At 32.9% G+C, this 21,952-nt stretch overlaps 1 protein-coding gene and 1 long non-coding RNA gene across 3 annotated transcripts; both read left to right on the plus strand.

Annotated features, from left to right (window-relative positions):
• Positions 1 to 7,357: 7,357 nt before the first annotated feature.
• LOC142164913 (uncharacterized) lies at positions 7,358 to 8,288 on the plus strand. Its single transcript, XR_012696000.1, has 3 exons — positions 7,358 to 7,823; positions 7,919 to 7,953; positions 8,086 to 8,288. It is a non-coding gene; the product is annotated as an uncharacterized LOC142164913 (long non-coding RNA).
• Positions 8,289 to 9,439: 1,151 nt separating this feature from the next.
• On the plus strand, positions 9,440 to 21,622 carry LOC107806821 (agamous-like MADS-box protein MADS1). 2 transcript variants are annotated; one of them, XM_016631071.2, is made up of 9 exons: positions 9,440 to 9,785; positions 9,999 to 10,241; positions 16,562 to 16,643; positions 17,386 to 17,447; positions 17,533 to 17,632; positions 17,711 to 17,752; positions 17,986 to 18,027; positions 19,712 to 19,908; positions 21,212 to 21,622. In XM_016631071.2, the coding sequence occupies exons 2-9, from the start codon at positions 10,012 to 10,014 to the stop codon at positions 21,213 to 21,215; spliced, it is 759 nt and encodes a 252-aa protein (XP_016486557.1). In that variant the 5' UTR covers positions 9,440 to 9,785; positions 9,999 to 10,011; the 3' UTR covers positions 21,216 to 21,622. The 2 variants fall into 2 exon arrangements, with proteins under 2 accessions (XP_016486557.1, XP_016486565.1); XM_016631079.2 differs by having other exon boundaries at positions 9,441 to 9,785; positions 19,721 to 19,908.
• Positions 21,623 to 21,952: the final 330 nt, after the last annotated feature.

A 21,952-nucleotide genomic window follows, 5' to 3' on the forward strand; every position in this document is an offset into this window, starting at 1 on the left:
TCGGGCCAAGAGCAAGGAGAGGCATTTGATGATCGGAGGATTGAGGCCATCATTGCTAGCCATCCAAAGTAAAAACAGGGCAAGAAGAAAAGTCACCAGTACCTTGTGACATGGAAAGGCGAACCACTTCGTAGGGCATCATGGTTAATGGACAAAGATTTCCGACGACGCCAAGGCGAGGTGCGCGCGTACGTATCGATGCTTTGTGCCGAGGGCGGCACAAAATTAGGTGGGGGGGAGTGTCATGACCCGCCATATCATCATGTCAAGTAGGTGTCGGTTGGCATATATTTTTGTCATATGGAATGGTTACATAAGTTAGGGACTAGATCTTGGTGGAATATTCTAGAACTATGGAGAATTTCCTTGGAAATGTTCTAGATATTTATTCACTTGTAGGAAGGTTCTAGAGAAATATAGAGGTTTCCTTAGGAAGACCCTAGAACCCTATAGAATTGTTAGGAAAGTCCTTAGAAGATTCTAGCTATGTAGAATATTCTAGAGAAGGACTTATTTGTAAATACGGAAGGACTTGTAGCCCCTAGGAGACTTGTATATAAAGGGGCACTACAACAAAACTGATATTTAGCTACGAAATTATTAGCTACGACATAAAATTCGTCACTAATAGTTTACTTTTCGTGACAAAAATTACATTTCGTCTTTAAATACATAAGCCACATACTTTTAGTGACGAAACACAATATTTTGTAGGTCCACTAAAGTTTCCCACCAAAAATTGAGTTGGCGCCAATTATTAAATAATATTAACCACGAATTTAAAATTATCAGTGACACATTATTTTGTCACTAATGATGTACCCAATTAATTGGCGAAGCATTATTTGTCTTAAAAGTAATTAAATTTTGGATACGAAAAAGTTTCGTCACAAAAAATATGTTATTACAATAGTGACGAATTAGAATTTGTAGCTAAACAACGTAAACTTTAGCCACAAAATTTTATATTTATTTGTGACCTTAAAATTTATCGCTGATCCTGCAAATAATTAGTGACAATTATTTAATTGTCGCTATTGAACATACAATTTAGTCACCAAAACTTTTTGTCACAGAATACCATTTTTAATTTGCTACGACTTTTGTAGTTGAATTGTGAGATTATTGGCTACGAATTATTTTTTTTAGTAAAAACTAAAAGATCACACTTCGTAGATAACTGTAATTCTAAAATTTTGTTCGTGTAACATACATATAATTACTTTAAGACTACTTGAAATTGAAATTGAAATAATCATCTTTGACAATTATCAAGTTCGAGAAACTAGAACTCCATTTTTTACTTATGTTAGAAATTTTAGGAGTATTTTTCGTTCTAGCACAGTTCAATTTCTTGTTGGGAAGTATAAGTTTATTTAATTTCAAGTAAGACATGAATAATTTCAAGTAAACAATTTATGCCGTGAATTTGCCTTAAGTTTCAAATTAATGTACCTTTCTTTTTATTTTGTCTTACTAAACTTTAATATTGCAAGATGATTGTTGTTTGTTTGATTAGAAGGGAACACAATTTTTATTCTAGAAAATTGCACATTATATATCAATTTAAAATATATGCCTGCAATATTGCATCAAATTATATTTCTAATTAATATGTTTCTTTTTATATTTTATTAAAAACATTTTACGGACTTATTCGTGCGATCAAATCGTCAAAATAACATCTTTAACAAAGAATTTAGCACGAAATCTTAGAAAAATCTCAAGACCTCTTAAGTTCAAATTTTCACAACCGAGGGTCCGATTCACGTCATATGAAGTCCGTTTTTAACCAAATTTTACAGGCACAACTTAAATACCATATTAGACCTGTACCGGGATCCGGAACCGAAATACGAGCCCGATACCATCAAATTCAAACATCTTTAAATTTCCAAACCTCTCATAATTTCAGTTAAACAATTTTCTTCAAAAATTCATTTCTCGGAATTCAATTCTGGGCATACGCCCAAGTCCCATATTTTCCTACGGCCCCATCGGGACCGTCAAATCATGGGTCCGGGTTCGTTTACCTAAAATATTGACCGAAGCCAACTTAAATTCAATTTTAAAGGCAAAATTAACATTTTATCCAATTTTCACATAAAAGCGTTCCAGATATACTCTCGGACCGCGCACGCAAGTCGAGGTGAGACAAAAGAAGGTTTTAAGGTTTGGAAACACAGAATGGACTTTTAAAACAAGTGATGACCTTTTGGGTCAACACAATTTCTAGAAGACCAAAAGATTTTTTAATTTTCAAATTCTAATATAAGTCCTTTTTTAATCACAAATAAGACATTTGAAAACTTTTGTGGTATATGATATCTTTATTTATTTAGCTAGCTAATGGAAACAACATTTATTACACAATAAAGTAACACACTCTGCCCTAAAGTAATCTGATATTTTCTTATATATATGCAATATTTCCCTATTTTTAATTTGTATATGAGCGTATTTTATTTCAGTACTCCTATATACATATATAGCTATAATATTTATATATGTTTCTTTATTTAATTATATAAGTATGCATACATAAGTATTCATTATCTTTTAATGATTACTCCATCGTCAATTTCTTTATATGTGTAAGGTAATTTGCATAAAAGTTAAGATTTTTAGGTTAATGACTAATTTTATGTGTTTATTATACCTTTGTATTTAATTGAAATGGTGAAATCTGAATAGATTTTTAAGTTCTAAATATTAGAATTTCGTACGTAGTGCAAATAAGGAAGGATTTGGTAAATAAAACTTAGTAGATTTTATATACTTAAAAATCAAAAAAATAATTATATGACTATTTTATCTAGTGGGAACTCTATTTTTAAAAGTTGGTAAAAAAGGTGAACGATAATTCGCTAAGAACCTTCGTGCTTTTAATACAATATAAAAAATATAAATTCTTTCAAGGCAATATTACTTTCATTTTCTCTTTTAAGTTTAGGTGTCTTTTTGGGACTAGAGGACAAAATGATTGCTCCTTGAAAGGTTCTTTCTCTGTAATTTTTAAAGTAATATTCCTTCTCGGAAATGTATTTTCCTTTTTTGTTATTGTTACATTTTAGGAATTGGGACAATCCAATTCCTTCTTGAATTTTTTTTTTTAACCTACGTTTATTTTAAGAATGTTTCTTTTATTTATTTATATATAGAATTTTGGGGATGTTTAAAAAACTTTGAACGCAATTTAATTCCTTATCAAAAAGTGTCAAGTTTATTTAATTCAAATATAAAATAATACACGCAAATGTATGCACATAAAAGCTAATATTATTATAAAAGCTCAAATTTTAATACAAAATTATAATTAATTTTTTTAATCTTTCACAAATACATTCTATGCTGGATAAAGTTGTACTTACAATCAATTTTTTAAAAGCCTCATTTTTCCTTGTATTTATTATTTGATTTTTTAGTAAATTTATAAACTTTAATTTCATTGTATGGTGATATTAGAAATAGTCTCTCTGCTTCGCTGTGACGACCCAAAGGGTTATCACTTGCTTTCAGTTGATTTATGTGTCTCCGAGGCCTTGAAAATCTCATTAGAGTCGCCTCGAATTGCGTGCGCAGTCCTGACACGTAGCAAAAAAGCTTAAATATGAAACTCTGTGGAAAAAAATGCTATGTTTTGATGTTAAAAGGAATAATCTTGACTTCGGTCAATATTTTGGGTAAACGGACCCGGATCCGTGATCCAACGGTCCCGGAGGGTCCGTAGGAAAATATGGGACTTGGGCGTATGCCCGGAATCGAATTCTGAGGTCCCAAGCCCGAGAAAAAAATTTTTAAGTGAAATTATTTTTAGAAATTGATTAGGGAAATTTGAAATGAAAACTGATTAGAAAGCAAGGGTATCGGGTCCGTATTTTGGTTCCGACGCTCGGTACATGTCTTATATATGACTTGAGTCATTCCTGTGAAATTTGGTTAAAAACGGACATCGTTTGACGTGATCTGGACCTTAATTGAAAAATTTGATGTTTAAAAGAGTTGTGAGAAATTTTAGTAATCTCGAGGTTTAATTCGATGCTCGTGATGTTATTTTGGTAATTTTATTACACGAATATGTCCGTAGGATGTTTTTGAGGTTGTGTGTATACTTGGGTTGGAGTTTCGAGGGCTCGGGTAAGTTTTGAGTAAATTCTAGGATGCCTTAGGCTTAGAAAGTCAGGTGTTGCAGGTTCAGGAAGCCACAGTCTTTGAACCCTCTAGTGCGGTCCGTGAGAAATCGCGTGCGACTGCGGAGGGGCTAGCATCGTCCGCGGTCACCTTTGTGCAGTCCGCGGTGGAAGCTGTGCGGTCCACACAAGGTGCTCAACTGCAGGTTTTCAGGGAGGGGCCAGCGCGGCCGCGGTCGCCTTTATGCGGTTCGCGGTTGAGGCTGTGCGGCCGCAGTCCATTTGATGCGGTCCGCACTGGGGGTCTGATGGGGGTATAAATAAATGGGAATTTCAGCTATTTTTCACTTTTCAAAACCCCAAAAACATGAGAGGCGATTTTTCAAACAACCTTTCTTCTCCAAAACGTTGGTAAGTGATTTCTAACTCATTTTCTTCACTCCTTGACATCTTTTAACATGATTTCAACTTCAAATCAAAGATTTTTATGGGGGAAATTGGATGTTTTGGGTAGAACCTAGGTTTTTCTAAAATTGGGGATTTGGACCTCAATTGAGGTCCGATTTTAAAACAAATTATAAATTTGGATTCGTGGAGAATGGGTAATCAGGTTTCGGTCCGGACCTCGGGTTTCGACCACGTGAGCCCGGGGTGATTTCTGATTTGGGTAAAACTTTAGAAAACTCATTTTCATGTATTGGGGTTGATTCATTTAGCACTTATTGATGTAATTAAGTAACTTGTGACTAGATTCGAGCTGATTGGTGGTGGAATCAAGGGGTAAAGCTATAGTTGAGACTTGAGTGGTGATCAAGGCATCGAGGTAAGTGTTTGGTCTAACCCTAGCTTAAGGGATTAGGAGTTGAGTCATACTTGCTACTTGCTTCTTATTGAGTACGACGTATAGGCATGGTGACGAGTATCTATACGTTGGTTTCAAGCATGACCGTGAGTCTTAAATGGAAAGTTGTTGTGTTCTTAAATGACACTTGAGTGCTTTACTTAATGATCTTTGATGACTGAGCATTTTCAAAAATTGAACTGAGTACAAGTTGAGTTGAGATTGGTTATAGCTGATTCTCCCTTGCCGGGATGACTAATTCAATATTGTTGTTCCCTTGCCGGAAAAATTATAATATTGTTGTGTTCCCTTGCCGTGAATTTATTATATTATTTATGTTCCCTTGCCAGGATTTCTTGTGATTGTGTGATGAAATGTAAAAGGGAGCGTGTGGTATGCCTACCACAAGATATAATGAAATGGGAGCGGGTGGTACACCTACTATGAGATATAATGAAATGGGAGCGGGTGATACGCCTACCACGAGATATGATGAAATGGGAGCGGGCGATACGCCTACCACAAGATATACTGAAATGAGAGCGGGTGGTACGCCTACCACAAGATATACTGAAATGGTAGCGGGTGGTACGCCTACCACAAGATATGAGAAATGGGATCGGGTTGCACGCCTGCAACAAGATGAAACTGAAAGTTGCCTTATTTCTCTTTATCCGTGTTAGAAGTTAAATTATAGTTTCCTTACTATTCTTTGATATTCTGTTTTATCTGCTACCTTCGGAGCATGTTTCCCTTTCCTAGCTTTGATTGCTTATTACCTGTTTACTTTTCCGCCATATAGTATATAACTGCACAGGTTTATCTGGAGTTTGGTCCTAGCCTCGTCACTACCACACAGAGGTTAGGCCAGACACTTACCAGCACATGAGGGTCGGTTGTGCTGATACTACACTCTGTGCTCTTTTGCACAGATCTAGGTCTTGGACAACAGCAGTAGAGCGGGAGTCAGCTTTCAGTCCAATGAGACACCGAGGTAGCCTTGCAAAGCGTCCGCAGGCCCGACGTCTCCTCTATCTTTATTTCAGTCTGTTATCTCATGTATTCGAGACAAACAATTTATATTTTTCTTTCAAACGGTTGTATTTAGTACTCTTAGAAGTTCGTGAGTAATGTGACACCAGTTCTTGGGTAGAGACATATGTTGATTTCCGTATTATTGTTCAGTTTCTTTAATTTAAGTCTTTCGTATATTCATTAAATTCCGTTGTTTTCATGCTATCACTGATAATCGTTAAAAGAAGTGATTTGTTAATGAAGTAAGCTGTTAAGGATTGTCTTGCCTAGCTCACATTAGTAGGCGCCATCACGACTCCCGAGGGTGGGAATTCCGGGTCGTGACATTCACGTAAAGTCTATATATACCCCACCTTCTTTAAACCTTACTTGTGGTAATATGAGTACATTATTGTTGTTGTTGATAGTATTTGAAAAGAATTAGATTTTCTTAAAAAATTTCAAGTTCTTTATATTAATTTCACAAATTAAATTAAAAATAATATATATTGTAACTAATAGAACGCAATTATAAGTAGTGGCGAAATCAGAAAATTTAACAAATGGATTTAGAAAAATGTAAACTAGCTTAGTGATTGAATACACTAAGCTATCAAGGGTATTTGACAATTCACACACACACATACACACACACACACATATATATATATGCACGTATAAAGAGATTATTTTAACATATTTGTACAATGTAATTTTTCGACGAATGAGATTCACTTGAATTGCTCTTCAATACTTTTAGCTCCACTATTTCATATAATTAAATTACAGGGTCAAGTGTTGAAAAATATTTTAAGCGCCAAAGATGATTTTTTTTGGTAATTAATTTTTATTTCCAGGAAAACTATTTACAAATATAACAAAAAAACCCTATCACCATCTACCTAGGTTTGGACATGCAGCCCCAAACCTAGAATAAATATGAATAATAAATATGAAATCAAGACAAAATTGGCATAACTGTAACAAACAGTTGGTGTAACAATAAAATATATTTTTTAAAATAATTAAAATGCCTTTAATTTAATTAAATAAATCAATTAATTTTTTTTTATTTTCACTATAACAATTATAAAATTGACGATATTTTTTAATCAACAACCATAGTACTGGTCATTATAAATGGAAATAATTTGGTTTAACTGTTGATAAACATAATAAAATTTTAATTAGTAGTTTTTGTTTGTCAGCTAAAAATTAATCTTATGGTATTTTGGTAACATAAAAAATTTAAAGTGAAAATAAATTGACAACAATTGAAGAGCGGCAAGTTGTATTTTGGTATTTTCGGTTTTATTCTATTTCAAAGTTGTATGTAGCGGCAATTTTCCCTCCTTTTCTTTTTTGTGTTCCCAAGTCCCTCTTTTTAGTTGAGTAATGCCGCCTCCCATTTCTCAATTCTCCTCCATTCCTCTCTTAATTCTTTGTGACATTCATTTCGCCATCAAATTATTGCATCAGTTAAATCTACTATATTGCTTTCATTAATATTTTTTTTTCTTTCACACACATAGATCCTCTTATTCAATAATGCTTAATTTTCTCTAATATCTTTTATTGATTTAATAGCATAAAAGATCAAATCCGCGTGATGGGTATTTTAAGACGCAAAGCCACTTCTGATGCCTCCTTTGCTTTGATACAAATCCTCAAGCTAAGTTAAGAAATATTATTTGTACTTCAATTTTTTTTTCTGTTGCATCTCTCATACGGAATTCTTTTTCTTTCAGTTGTTGGGCAATAAAAATTTTGGGTTTCTCCAGATGACATATTACGTGTATGTATTTGTGAGTTCTTATTGATTTAATTTTATTGTAGAGGTATGAAGAAATTTATCTATTATTCTTTATTTTTTGAGAGATTAAGTACTCTTAATTTTATATTTCTTCTTCTTAATTCTTGTGGTTATTTGCAGTTAAAGAAGAATTAATATTTATTGTCTAACTTCGAGTGAGCATCTTTCTACCAGTACTAATTTGTCATTCTATTATTTGTTTCACTAATTAAAATATGATGTCATTTTTTTGGCTAAATCTTGTTCATCAAAAAGTATGTACTAAAATTGTTTTTTTTCTTCAACAGGTACATGAAAGTGTAAATTTATTCAAGAGCAACTTTACCAGACGAGTGGTTACATTAGTGTTTGAGGAAGCAGTTACTAAAATTATTTGTATTTCGATTCGACCTCATGTTGTTGAATAAATTTTATTTTATTTCAGTGTTTTAGTTTACAGAGTTTGTAATGAATATTATCTCAATGTAGTATTAGTTCTTAATTATGTGATCGTCGGTGAAAATTTTTGTTATTACCTTCCATTTTTACTATGTTATTTCCATTTAGTAAATGATAAATTCTGGAATTAATGGGAAATTAGATAAATACTACTTATAAATAATAGCACTGCGGATTTTAATGTCATCAAATATTCATCAAATTCTAGTGACAAAGATATTATTTGTCCGAGAATCATCTTTTTAGTAATTTGTATTTTATGATTATTTTAATTTTAAATAATTTTGTAAAAAAATATTATTTTTAATGACTACATAATAGTTTTTAACTACAAATTGTAAATTATTCTTGTAAAAGCAAAGCTGTCACTATTTTATATATTTAGGGACGAAATATTTTTTGTACATAAAAGGTAGTCTTTAATGACAAAATAACGTTGATTTAACTACGAAATATATATAACTTTAGAGACATTTGATATTGTCACTAATTAAACTAAATAGTTAGCGACAAGGTAGTTTCGTCGGCATTGATAATCTTTTTAGTGACAAAAGCACGCTATTAACGACAAATATTTTATACTTTTTTTGACGAACAAGTTCGTCACAAATACTAGGCATTTGGGAACGAAAAATATTTTCGTCCCTAATATAACTTGATTTAGTGACGAACCACCAAATTGTCTTTGTATACTTTTGGTGACGGTGTTTTTGGGACGAATAATTGACGAATTATTTTTTGTCTCAAAAGATTTTTTTGTGACAAAATATGACTTTTAAATGACAAAATAGTTCGTCATTGATAATCAAATTTGTTGTAGTGCCGGGGTCATTCATTTGTAGTTCACCAAGCAAAACAATCAAGTTTTCTTTAATACAAAAGCCTCCTTCGGTAATTCTCCTGTATTCTAACATTCTTTAGCGAACTTGAGTGTAGTAAGGCTGACTTGACATAACAAGAATGTGAGCAAGTTGTGCAAGATCTTGATCGAGTTGCCAAGTGTCGCACGTGCGCTTAGTTTAAGACTAATGACGTGACATGGAGCTATGAATATTTTCTTAAACAAAGATGAGGTCAGAATTCAATAAAAAGAAATCTTTAACAGGCTACAGCTGAAATTTTTTTAAAAAAAATGCATAAAGGGTTTACTCGTTTCTTTTCTCTACTCTATTTAAACTGTGTGTTGACTGCACTTACAACAAACTTATAATTCAACCCCATTAATTGTCACTTTTCAAAAGAGCCCCTCACTGTCTCTCACTCTCCTTTTTCCCATACTCTGAGAAAATGGATGGTTGATATGGAGTTTAATCAAAGAGTACACCTAAAATTTTACATCCTCTTTTGTTACTTTCCTTCAATACCACTTACCTACACTCCATCAAAAAAATAATTTGTAGTTTAGTGTAGACATACACGCAAAAAGTAGTATTGCGGTTGGACGGTCCAATTTTTTCCTATCTATAACTACCCTTCTGCTTGTGCAACTCACTTCCATTTTCTGCAAGCTCTTCTGTTCAAAGCTATACAAAATAGAATTTTCTGCAAGGTAGACTTTCTTTATTTCTTTACCTTATCCTTGCTATATTTCCTGATCAAAACATCATAATAAAAGTATCAAGAAGTAACTACAAACATACGCAAGTCTAAGAAAAATTGTTGTTTTGCTTGTTTTGGATGCACATAAAATATATATTTAATTTCCCCGATTGAGGAAATAATGTAGCTAACGAGATCGTGATATTGGTTTTGCTTTTTTCAGCTTTAGAAAGGAAATGGAGTTTCCTAATGAAGAATTTGAGTCATCTAATTCTCAGAGAAAATCAGGAAGAGGAAAGATTGAAATCAAGAGGATTGAAAATACTACAAATCGACAAGTTACTTTTTGTAAGCGTAGAAATGGCCTCCTTAAAAAAGCCTATGAGCTTTCTGTACTTTGTGATGCTGAAGTTGCCCTTATTGTCTTCTCCAGCCGTGGTCGCCTCTATGAATATGCCAACAACAGGTTCAATATTTATTACTCTCAATTTCATGCCAAGATCTGCTTTTAACCTAAAAAAATTCAGCTAACTGATTTTCCATATAATTTTTTTTTCTGTTGTGTGTGTCAATTTTTTTTCCTTTCTTTTCTATTGTTATGAATAAATAGATGCAGATTGATTGCCTTATGTCAGTCTAGATTTTGTGTGTGGATTTCTTGACTTAAGAAAGTAAATATGGTGTTCAGTTAAAAGATTGTGTTTCTTCGTCACAAAGATTTGCTTATCTAATTGTTTCTTTTGTTTTTTTTGTTTCTTTTCCTTTGTAAGGTTTAGAACACCATCCTTTTCTTATGTTGCTTATTCTCAGTTGCTTCTTTGATTTTAAAGATAGATCTGTTGAAAAACGGTTGTATAAATAAACTTATTGTAAGGTTAAGAGATATATATGAGAAAGTACAATGAAAATTTTAGCTTTACCTTCTCTATCTCCATTTTCTTGGCATCTGATCTTTGCCACTTCCTTTAGTGTATTTTTCTCTCTCTCTCTAAGCTGTCATGTTCTGATTTGTTCTTTACTTCTCCAATTGACGTTTCCTTAATAACATGTCATTTCATAAATCACAGAGGTCATAGCCTATCAACTTACAGATTAGGGTTTCAGATCAAGTTCCCTCTTTCAGCCAGTCAAAAGTTGAATTGGGGTTATTTAAGAAAGGCAATTAGATTCTGCCCTTCTCTTTGCCATTCTACCCCTCTACAGTCCCAAATCTATTACTCATTTCTATTTCTAGGGTTTCCATAATCTTGAAAGGGCCTGATATAGAACTCTTTCAACTTCCAATTTCAGGATAGTCAAAACTTAAGTTTGAGTGATCTTAGCAAATCGGTTTGTTACCTTCAGTAATTTCTTGAAATGAAAGATTGAAGTATGGGGTTAGGGTTTGATGTGATTAGGACCATAGACATCATATCATACGGGAGTTAGACACGAATATTTGGTCACGTCAGATACGAATTTTCAGTTCTGAGCTAAACAACAAGGTTTTGTCATATATTCCTTTTCTCGGTTGGTTGCTTTCATCACTACTCACTTCATTAAAAAAAAAACTTTTTATCTCAAAGGGTAAAATTTTACTCTGTATTACGGTATTTCTTTCTATACTTAGATCTTTCTTGCGTTTTATCTTCAACACTTTGATTTGAATTTCAAGCTTAAACAGCTAACCTGGTGGGAAATTCCTTAAACAGGGCCATAAGCAATTCCATATACTCTTGATCTCTTTCCTAAATTACATCTTTCTATAATCGAAAATATATTAACTTTAAATATCTTATTTTACATATTCATGGAAATAGTCTCTCGTAGAAATACAAGTTAAGACTATTGTCCTTTCATGGGTCCCGCGTATAGCAGGTTCCTTTACCTCATTTTACATATTCTTATAAAAAGGTTTGGGAGTATAACTTTTAAGAATACTTTTGATATTCTTTTCTTTAACTAATGCCCACTAAAATGAACAAGAAAACGGAGAGTATATGTATGAAGACCTAGTCAAACTATCATAGGGTCACAATATCATCAGATTTTGCTCCTTTTTTTCACCATTTAATTGTTGGGGGAGGGGGGAGAGAGGGGTACGGAAAAAGAGAAAGAGTGACTGCACTTTTATGTGTGATGTCTTTCGTGCATAGGGAAGAGCGTGCAACCATAGAATGGCTGCTCTTTGAACTGACTGCTTCTCATCTGCTACACTCAAAACACTTTACAGAAAAGAAAGACTTCACTAAAAGCCTCACACACACACTAAAAAACACAAGGAGAGTATAAAATAATGGAGGAAACTGCAAGGACGAAGAAAGGAAAGATAAATTTTTAGATGTTTGGGAATGGGGAGAGATCTCGAGGTGGGTAAAAGAGTAAACTTGAGGGTATTATTCCTTGGGTAAAAAGGAGAGAGATAGAGACATGAATTCGAGCCAATCATGTTGTGGGATCTTGGGCTAGCGTGGCAGGGGACAACCAATCACTGCCTCGACGAAATTAAGGTTTCTCCCCTCACTGTAAGTTGCAGGTCTTCACCATAAAAGCTAATTAAGTTCATCCTTAACCCAGTGAATAATACTTGGAAACTTTAAAAGAGGACTAACAATTTCCAAAACCAATGTCCCTTTAAAAAAAATGGTTTTCGTTTGACCTACTAATCTCGAGGCATATGGCAGAAAGCTACTCAATCACTCCTTTTGCTTCAATTTATAAGAATCGAAATAAATTTACTCTACGACAAAACAACAAACACCCCGTAAAATCTCATAAGCACGCGTCTGGGAACCCAGACCTTACCTCTACCCCGGGTAAAGAGGCTGTTTCGGATAAACCCTCGACTATTAACAAAAAATCATAGAAATAGTGACAACATCACAAGAACCAATAAATAGATGAAAAACAAAAATAATAACCAGTAAATAAGGACCAATACTATGAAAACAGAAGAGTAGCGTGAACACAACATTGACCACTAGCAGTCTAAGATTAAATCCTATCAGCCTAGCCTCACACTGGCACGAGTTAGAATCGAAAAAAAAAAGTGTACTCCTCAATATGTCATAATATTTGTGTGACAGTAATCATTTGTTATTGAAAGTACAATTAAAAGTTTAAATTACTCGTTTTTCAAATTTATGAAGGCCATTCTTTTTGTAAAAGACTAAAACAGAAATAGGATAATATAAATTAAAACCGAATGAGTTAGCTTTAAAAATCCAGTTGAACTATCTGTTTTCTCTTCTTTTAAAGTGCTAAAATGGTAACATTCGTTTTACTAAAACAAAGAGTTGATTATACAAGGTAACTGAAAGAAAAATTTTAACTTGACAACGCAAAAAACTTGAGAAACTCCTCAGTTGATCTAAAAATATATAGGCGATGTGTGCAACATCAACCCTTTTGATGTTCTTTCTTTTCTCATTGTCACTCAATACCAGAGATTTTGTGCCAGACTATGTCCTGTAAGTTGGGCAATTTATTTTGCAATTTTGAAATTTAATTTTTGGCTCCTGTGGTCTGGTTGCAGTCAATGAATTTTCAATAGTATATTCAAAAGGATAAGGCAAAAATTGTTTAGATGATTTTGAGAGATATATTACGAACATTTTACATTGTTCATAAGGAGCCAACATAATATTGGCGGAATAAATCAACTAGCCTCAGTTTTAGGTTGACAATTTTGTATCATAATCTTTCTTTTCAAAAAATGGGAGACAATCCTATGATAAACATCTTTTACTATACAAATTTACAACTCTCGAAATTTTAATTAGTTTAATGAATTAAATTATAAAGTTTGATGTGATTCTTTCTCTCTCAAATTAATGATTTAGTCATTTTTAATAGTTTCTTCTATTGTCACTAATATAACACATTAACCAAATTAACAATTTCTAGTTAAACACCTTCCTAGAAGATGGGATAGCAACATATAGTACAATTGACAAATTGAGGACAAATAAGCACCTCTTTGTATTTGTCTCGACAACTTCTTAATTAGTACTTCTATGATAAGCTAAGCATCTCTTTGTACTCGATCCACTTTTTAACCACGTCAAAGATCACCTTCAAGCTATTAAAATTTTGAAAGGTTTATACTTCAAAAATTTGATACGCCGTATGTTGCTTCTTAACCACATATAGAAAGATAATTATATCATTTTTCACAAGAAAGTCTATTGGAAACGGCATCTCTATCTCCATAAGATAGAGGTATGGTTTGCGTATACGCTACCTTTTCCAGACCCCACAATGTGAAATTATACCGGGTATGTTGTTGTTGTTGTCACGGCAAAATAGATTCATATATTATATACTACTTCTTTTATAAATAAAAATGCATTGCCTCCATGATTTTTTAGATGATGAATGAGCATTCCCTAACTTAGCATACAAAGAAAATATCACTTCATCGAGAGTTAAGAAGTCTAACTCCAAGAGACTGCCTTTGTATTTTGTCTAGTCGTAGAAGGCCTCTAATAATGTGTGGAAGATCTTAATATCAAATTCTTTTTGGCGATTGAGAAGGCCTCTAATAGTGTGCACTGCTTATGCATAATTGTCTTGAGGAGAAAATACAAAACTGTTTGAAGTATAAGATTAAAGAAACCTTCCTTCTGTTAGTTTGCCCTGATTTTTTATCATAATTAAAATTATTTTTTTCGGTTGAAAAGAAAAAGATTTGTTTGGTGGAAAAGAACTCATTCACATTTATACTTTTCTTGGAGGAGAGTTTTGCAATTCTATAAATTAATCAGGCTTCCTTCTCACAATAACACAACCCTTAGGTTTTGACAGTTTTATTTATAGGGAGAGAATTTTGCTCTCAATATTCTCAGGCTCTCTTTTTTATTTTATTGAATTATTCATATGTAAGTTAATTGAATTAATAATTTTCTCCAGACATAAACACAGAAAATTCAGTTTTTTGTGATTCTATGCAAGTATTTTTTTTTTCTTTTTCTAGTTATTGTTTTTGTAAGCAAGACTGTAACCTGTAATTTTGCTACTAGTAAGGCATCCACCTCTCTTTTATTGTTGGTTTGACTTCCCTACAGAATGCAACCCAGTCATGGGAACAATTGAATTCAAAAATAAAATAAACTAACTATAGTACAGTCTTTTAGTACGGCACCATATTATGTTGATCCCAAATATATTCTTACAATGTTTCTTTCTTATTCTATCTCTGGGAGAAGATTCTTTTAAAAAAATGATTTTATTCCTAGGAGGGTTAAGCAGATGCCTACCCATTACTTAGTAGATATACTAACAAGAGAGAGTGTGATATTTTACTTCCTCGTGTTGCATAAGTGGATGACTTTACCCAATTGTATTACGTGAGTCATCAGCTAATTAAATTATGCTTGTATATGCGCTTGTGTTCTTCTAGGTGTCTAAATCTAAAGGAATGATAAGACGTTTTGTTCAGTTTTAGAAGCCATGTTATTGTGGAAGGAAATATCATTAGAATTGACTATAAAATGAAAGAATATATATTTTGCGCATATGTGCGTAGCATTTAAAATATTTGCTTCCGCAAACCGATGTTGGGGTCTAGCTCTTGTCTGTATCATCATCAATTCCTGAATCTTTATTTCCTATTGGATGTGCCATTGAGTGCGATATTCTTTCTTGAATTGTGAATATTCCTTTAGCCTGCAAAAAAAATATATATATATAAAGAATGCATATATTGCTTAGGGCTGTTTCTTCTGCCGAGAAACTGCTTCTTCTGCCCAATGGAATAGTGAGAGCTTTCATCATTTTCCTTTTGGCGTCCTCTAGTACTTATGTTCCAATCCTGAAGAACAATGCCAAACATGCAATAATCTAATAGTAAAAGATTAAACTATGTAATATATAGACTTTTACTCTATCAATATATTTTACATATTCTAACAGCTCACTTACCATCATCAGGTTACCATTCTGCTTGCATAAAAAATATAAATGCTTGATTGTGTTAAAATTCTACTTACACTGCTACGACACAACTGACAAATATCTCGGGTGTATGAACAAAGTCCCATATGGAAAGTAGAAAAAAAAAACAAGCTACTTAGAAGGAGTTGGATACTCTTAATGGTGTGAGGCCTTTTGAGGAAAACAGCAGACAATATCACACCATATTAAGAGCATTTTTTGGCCATTTTAGCCCAACAAAATAGCCTCCCAAAAAAAGTTCTTATTACCTAATTTAGTTTCTTTTGGTAAGAGGTGAAAAATTTGAGGTATTGGGCCTTCATAGCCATTTACAATGTTAAAATTAATAAAGTATTCTTTTTAGGTCTCTTATATGTAAAAATAAATTTCTCATGTATAAAAAAAATATATGGTTATAAAACTAAAAACAAGTTTGTAAGACGCAAAAACCATTTGGCTCACCCCCGCCCAAATATATGCTAATGAAATTGGACAAAATAACCACTTAAGCTGATGTGCCGAATGATGTGACTTGGTTGTTCGTAACTATTTAAGCTGAGAATGCTGGTTTTATATTGATTTCTTTGAAAATTTCTTTTAATTTTCAACCAAGGGCTTGGTGGCTGGGAGACTTTTCTTGTGATGCAGGTTGACAAAAAGTCTAAATTCTCAAACTATATAGAGAGTAAAATTTCGAGGGTTTTTGGTACATTTGACACAGTAATAGAGGAGATATTTCTTCCAATGCATGTATTTTAATTAATTTGAGCTTTAGTTATTTTGAGGGAAATTAAGAGAAAATTTTGCGGTTTAAATTGGAGTGCTGTTAAAGCCTTAAGTTGTATATCAAATATTCTAATTGTGTATGTGCAGTGTAAGGGCGACCATTGATAGGTACAAGAAACACCATGCTGATTCCACCAGTCAAGGGTCTGTTTCTGAAGCTAACACTCAGGTATACTTTTTTATCCTCGTTATTCTTCGATCCTCACTCATGAACAACAGTAAAACATAAGTATCTTTTTATGTATTCGCATAGGGTTTCCAATTTTTAGCTCTTTGATATTGCAGAGCATTTCTGTTTGGCACTAGGATGTAATAATAGTATACATGCATTAGTTTGGGTGTTAGTTATACACAGTATTTACTACTTCTATTACATAGCAAACCATGGCAATTTTAATACATGGATTAAGATAGAATTGCCCTTTCAAAATCTTTTCCAAATCATGGACGGTATTTTCATAAACAAACAATTTTTAGAAAAACTTATGCAATGTATGTTATTTTTAATATACCAAACGAAACCGTCAATAAAAAAATATCGGAATATTACTAATCCCAATATTACTAAGGCATCCAACTCAGTACTATTCTTATACGCAAATATCTTTAGTAGAACTTCATGTCCCAGCTCATCTTGCTCTAACACTAGAAGCTTGAACATTGTCTACTGGCATATAAGTCTTTGACAAAAGAAAAGACTTATAGCACAAAGTGAATATACGAACATAACTAAAATTTATCCTAATTAACTAATTGGTATTGCTTATATAGATGGTGTTTTCCATCACAGAAAAATACAAATGGGAAATGGTATGTTAAAAGAAGTATTTCTGGCATGCATCTGCATTTGATCTTCCTATTCAAGTGAATATCATAATAGAGTTGATTAAATAGATGCAAATTTTCCTCAGTATTACCAGCAAGAAGCAGCCAAACTGCGACGACAAATACGAGATATACAGACTTATAACAGGTCGGTGCAAATTAAAGAGATATGAATTAGAACAGTTGTAATTAATGATGAGACTTAATTACGATTATGCTTTTTGTTTAATTAGGCAAATAGTTGGAGAGGCACTGAGCAGTTTAAGCCCTAGGGACTTGAAGAATTTGGAAGGGAAACTTGAGAAGGCCATTGGTAGAGTCCGTTCCAAAAAGGTAAATTCCAATTGTATCTTTAGCTTATTCCACTAGTTTTCCGATTATCCTAATTGACACCTTCTTATGATTTTCCAGAATGAATTGCTCTTCTCAGAAATTGAGCTCATGCAAAAGAGGGTAAAACCACTCATTCCTGTACTTTACATACTAAAACCTTTTTTATTAAACCCTGTATACAACTACAACAGCAACAAACACAATGTATTTTCACAAGTGCGATCTGGAACACAACCTTACCCCACCCTAGAAAGATAAAGATTATGTTTTCAATAGACCTTGATGCCAAAGGTGGTAGTGATTATATGGAGTTCTTTTTTCATCTTTAAAGAATGCCAAATAACTTCTTGCAGGAGATTGAGATGCAGAATGCCAACATGTATCTACGAGCAAAGGTTCTATTTTTTTCCTTAATAGTAATGCTTTTGTGTTGAATATTTGCTTCTGTTACTGCTGATTTATGATTCCTCGGAGGAGGAGGAGTCTGTGTTTAACTTTAAATTTAGTTGGATAAATTTGTTGAGATATTTTAGGCTTTTGAATTTTGAATATTTTTCTGCAGTTTTCAAGTTGGCTATTTAAAGTCTTCTATGCTTAATAAAAAAAATTGAAAGATATTTTCAACCAATACTTTAAGTGGTCGTTTGGTTGAAACAGGGCTTATGCCGGTATAAGTTGTGCCGGTATAAATTATGTTGGGATAAGTTATGCTGGGATTAGTTATGCTGGGATTGTTGTTTATTCACTGTTTGGTATGTTGTATTAAGAATTACAATTGTATAATTTCTAAGAAGAAGGTATAAGTTATACCAGTGCTAATACAGCACCCTCTATAAGGTATAAGTTATCCCGGTGTTAAAATTAACACCGGAATAACTTATACCTGGTTTGCTAACCAAACAGAGTATTAAGATGATATTAAATTTTTATACCACCCCTATACCTTCTTATACCTCATATCAAACGACCCCTTAATCTTCTTGCTTATCTATCATTTTAAAAAATTCAACAGTGATATCAAGAACCTCATTGGTCCTGTGGGATATGTGATGAGTTCGTTCTAAAGAACAACTTCCAACCATTTTAAAACCATTTTAACTCATATCCATTTTTAAAACCATACCAATTTTTAGACATTTGAACTCATGTCCATTTTTAATAATATCAACTTTTAACAATATTTTCAACCATGGCAAGCAGTCATCTCTTTTTTAATCTCTCAGAAATTTTTATTGGTGAAAACTATCAGATTTGATGTGAAGATGCAATCTTATTTTGAAGCTTTTGAAAAATCAAAGAAAGTAGTAACCTTTGCAACAGATAAACACAATGAAAAATTAGACAATGCAAGATTAAAATTGTTGAGCATTTTACATGTTAGTTTTGAACCTACTACTGCTAGTATGTATTACATAACTTTGAAAGGCATGGATTTTTTTTTTTTTCTAAAAATATTCTTCACTACCAAGCCAAGATCTGGAGAAAAATCAGCACCTAGTTACCAAGTTGAGATCTTTCGACTTGTTCCTTGTGTGATAAAAATTTTGAGGTTGTTTTTTATGCACAAAATCAAAATCAGAAAAAGAAAGAAGTAGTAGAAGAAGAAGAAAGTCATGTTACAAAAATATGAAAGTTCAAAGATCAAAAGCTATTCAAGCATAAACAGCAGAAGCAGAAGAAATAATTTTTTTTAGATTGCAGCAACTTAAGCAAAGAAAGAGTGTTGAATATTTGCTTATGTTATTGCTGATTTATAATTTACTAGAATAATAAGTAGTAGTCGTAGGAGGAGTCTATGTTTAAACTTAAATTTAGTTGGATAAGTTAGTTGAGTTATTTTAGGTTTTTAAATTTTGAATATTTATTCTGCAGATTTTGTTTTCAATTTGATTATTTAAAGACTTCTATGCTTAATAAAAAAAATTGAAAAATATTTTCAATCAATACTTATAATCTTTTTGCTGTCACGTCCTTTAAAAAACCAAACATTTGGTATATGTACTCCTTATGTCCATATTTATATGATAACTATTATTATAAAAAGAACATTTCTTTAACTTAAAAATTAATCTTTCAAAGATGTTGCAGATAGCGGAGGTAGAGAGAGCACAACAGCAAATGAACTTGATGCCAGGAGGATCTGAATACAATCATCAGCAGCAGCCAATGAGTACTTCTCAGAATTATAACGATGCTCGTAACTTCCTGCCTGTAAATCTGCTGGAACCTAATCACCATTACTCTCGTCACGACGACCAAACTGCTCTCCAGCTTGTGTAAGCTTCTCTTCACCCCCACCTACTTAATTACTCTCCAGCTTGTTGCTCGGACTCTCCGAGAATGTCTTTCGTTGCGTGTCGGATCCTCTAAAAATAATGTATTTTTTGAAGATCCGACACTGGTGCGACTGCATTTTCGAAAATTCTTGCCACATAGGACTGAAAATACTAAGTGGAATGGGATAACTTAACTCCACTATATTTTAGGAAGAATGAGTATAACCCATTTCATTATATTTTGAATCAATTGTGACCGGTTGGTGGTACTGATATTGTCTCTTTTCGTCTTCTTGAATCGAAGGTCTTTCGGAAACAGTCTATCTACTTCCTTAGGGTAGGGGTAAGGTTTGCGTACACACTACCCTCCTCAGACGACATTAGTGGGATTTTACTGTGTCGTTGTTGTTGTTGTAACCGGTTGAGTTACCTAAGTGTCTCACATGGATTGCATAAGGAATTTTAAATAAATTTATAAGTTCTGAACTATCGCACCTGTGATCTTAAGGTTTTAAGTAGGATGCTTAGATTTTTTTCGAACATGATATCAAAGCTAACCATTGGTGTAAGTCCATTCTCACACTAGTTTATATCTGTCTGCATTGAGGCTTATGTATGAACTTTAAAATCGGGTTACACATGTTGGCTGGTATTGAGTTTATTTCTTCAAAGGCAAAAGTATTAATATTGATGAAACATATTACATATAGGAACATTTCTAGTGAAATTTGTCCCTAAGAAGTCTGATATAAAGGTATTGAGTTAGATAGTAATCAGATTGTGTAATGACTTCCAAATGAGTTTATAATAAAAAGTGATAGACTACTCCATCCATTACCTTAGTTGTTTTGGGTTGACTGGTCAAATACTTATCCTCATCTATGTTCATAAAAAAAAAAAAAAAGGCAGCTCGGTGTACAACGCATCTCGCGTTCACGCATGGTTCATGATCCGGGGAAGGGCCGCACCCCAAGATACTTTATGTATTTTTATCTATCATTTATATAGTTGGTCAAAATCTTAATGAAGGACAAGATGCTTTGTCTAATCTAAGAAGGACCTAAGGCTATGGTGGGAAATTTCTGAAGTTGGCAAAATTTTGAGAAGCTTGTATGTCTCATATATAGCTAGCCAACAATATGTCATCCTCTTAGCTTACTTGAAATAATGTTGAAGCTGAGCCCTTGTATGCAAGATTATTGTATATTTTTCTATATCTTAATGGACATATTTAAAAGTAATGCTACAATAATCTCTAACTGATTATTTCCCCTTTTTGTCCTGCCTGATGTTATTTCTGCAGCTGATATATTGGAGGGTTCTACTATCAAGTTTTCTGAATTTGGGTCAGGGGTCTTCCTTCATCTTCAGAAACGTCACTCCAATTTTAACCTATAGTTGTAAATCATCAGAACTATTACCACTGAGATTTTAACTGTTTATTTTCAAGCATTCAGTCATCTGTTAATTAAGGAATGAAATCTTGTTTGATGTTGCCTTTTACTCTTACAGGCTTCCTATAAATGCTATAAACAATGTTGTATGGCAGCCTAGTGATAATTTTTAAAACCAGCTATTAATCTCTTCATCTTTATCGTAGAGATGAAGATACATGATATTTAAACTGGTTGTCATTACATGAAAGTACATGATATTTTAGACAAGGAAAGGCTTAGTCATTTAACTGAAGAAATCTTATACTTAACTTTCTGTTATTTGGATTTGTGTCTGTGTTTAGAAAAGTAACATGGTCAGTTATAATAGCCATTTCACCTCAGTTGATAGTTTATCTGAAATGTGATGCCATACACGTTTTTGTTCTTCATTTCGATTGCTTTTTCAAAATTAGTAAAAGTGGACATCTGATTCTTTATTTTTCTTAATGTTTGTACAACTGATAGTGCCCTTACTAACATTAAAATAGTCATCCTCAATTTAAAGTAAATTAACAATAACCACGATACCGTGTATATCTTAACGAATCAATTGCTCCCAAATAAAATAAATTGTCTACTTCTGAGTTTTCTTAGTTGTTGACAATCAC

This window comes from Nicotiana tabacum, chromosome 10 (genome assembly GCF_000715075.1).
Source record: "Nicotiana tabacum cultivar K326 chromosome 10, ASM71507v2, whole genome shotgun sequence".
NCBI lineage: Eukaryota > Viridiplantae > Streptophyta > Magnoliopsida > Solanales > Solanaceae > Nicotiana > Nicotiana tabacum.

Bases quoted from the DNA above. Each gene is read 5' to 3' on its own strand.
- LOC107806821 (XM_016631071.2), top strand. From the start codon at position 10,012: ATGGAGTTTCCTAATGAAGAATTTGAGTCATCTAATTCTCAGAGAAAA. The intron at 16,644-17,385 runs GTATACTTTTTT...AATTTTCCTCAG, and splicing joins TTTCTGAAGCTAACACTCAG to TATTACCAGCAAGAAGCAGC. The intron at 18,028-19,711 runs GTTCTATTTTTT...AATCTTTCAAAG, and splicing joins ACATGTATCTACGAGCAAAG to ATGTTGCAGATAGCGGAGGT.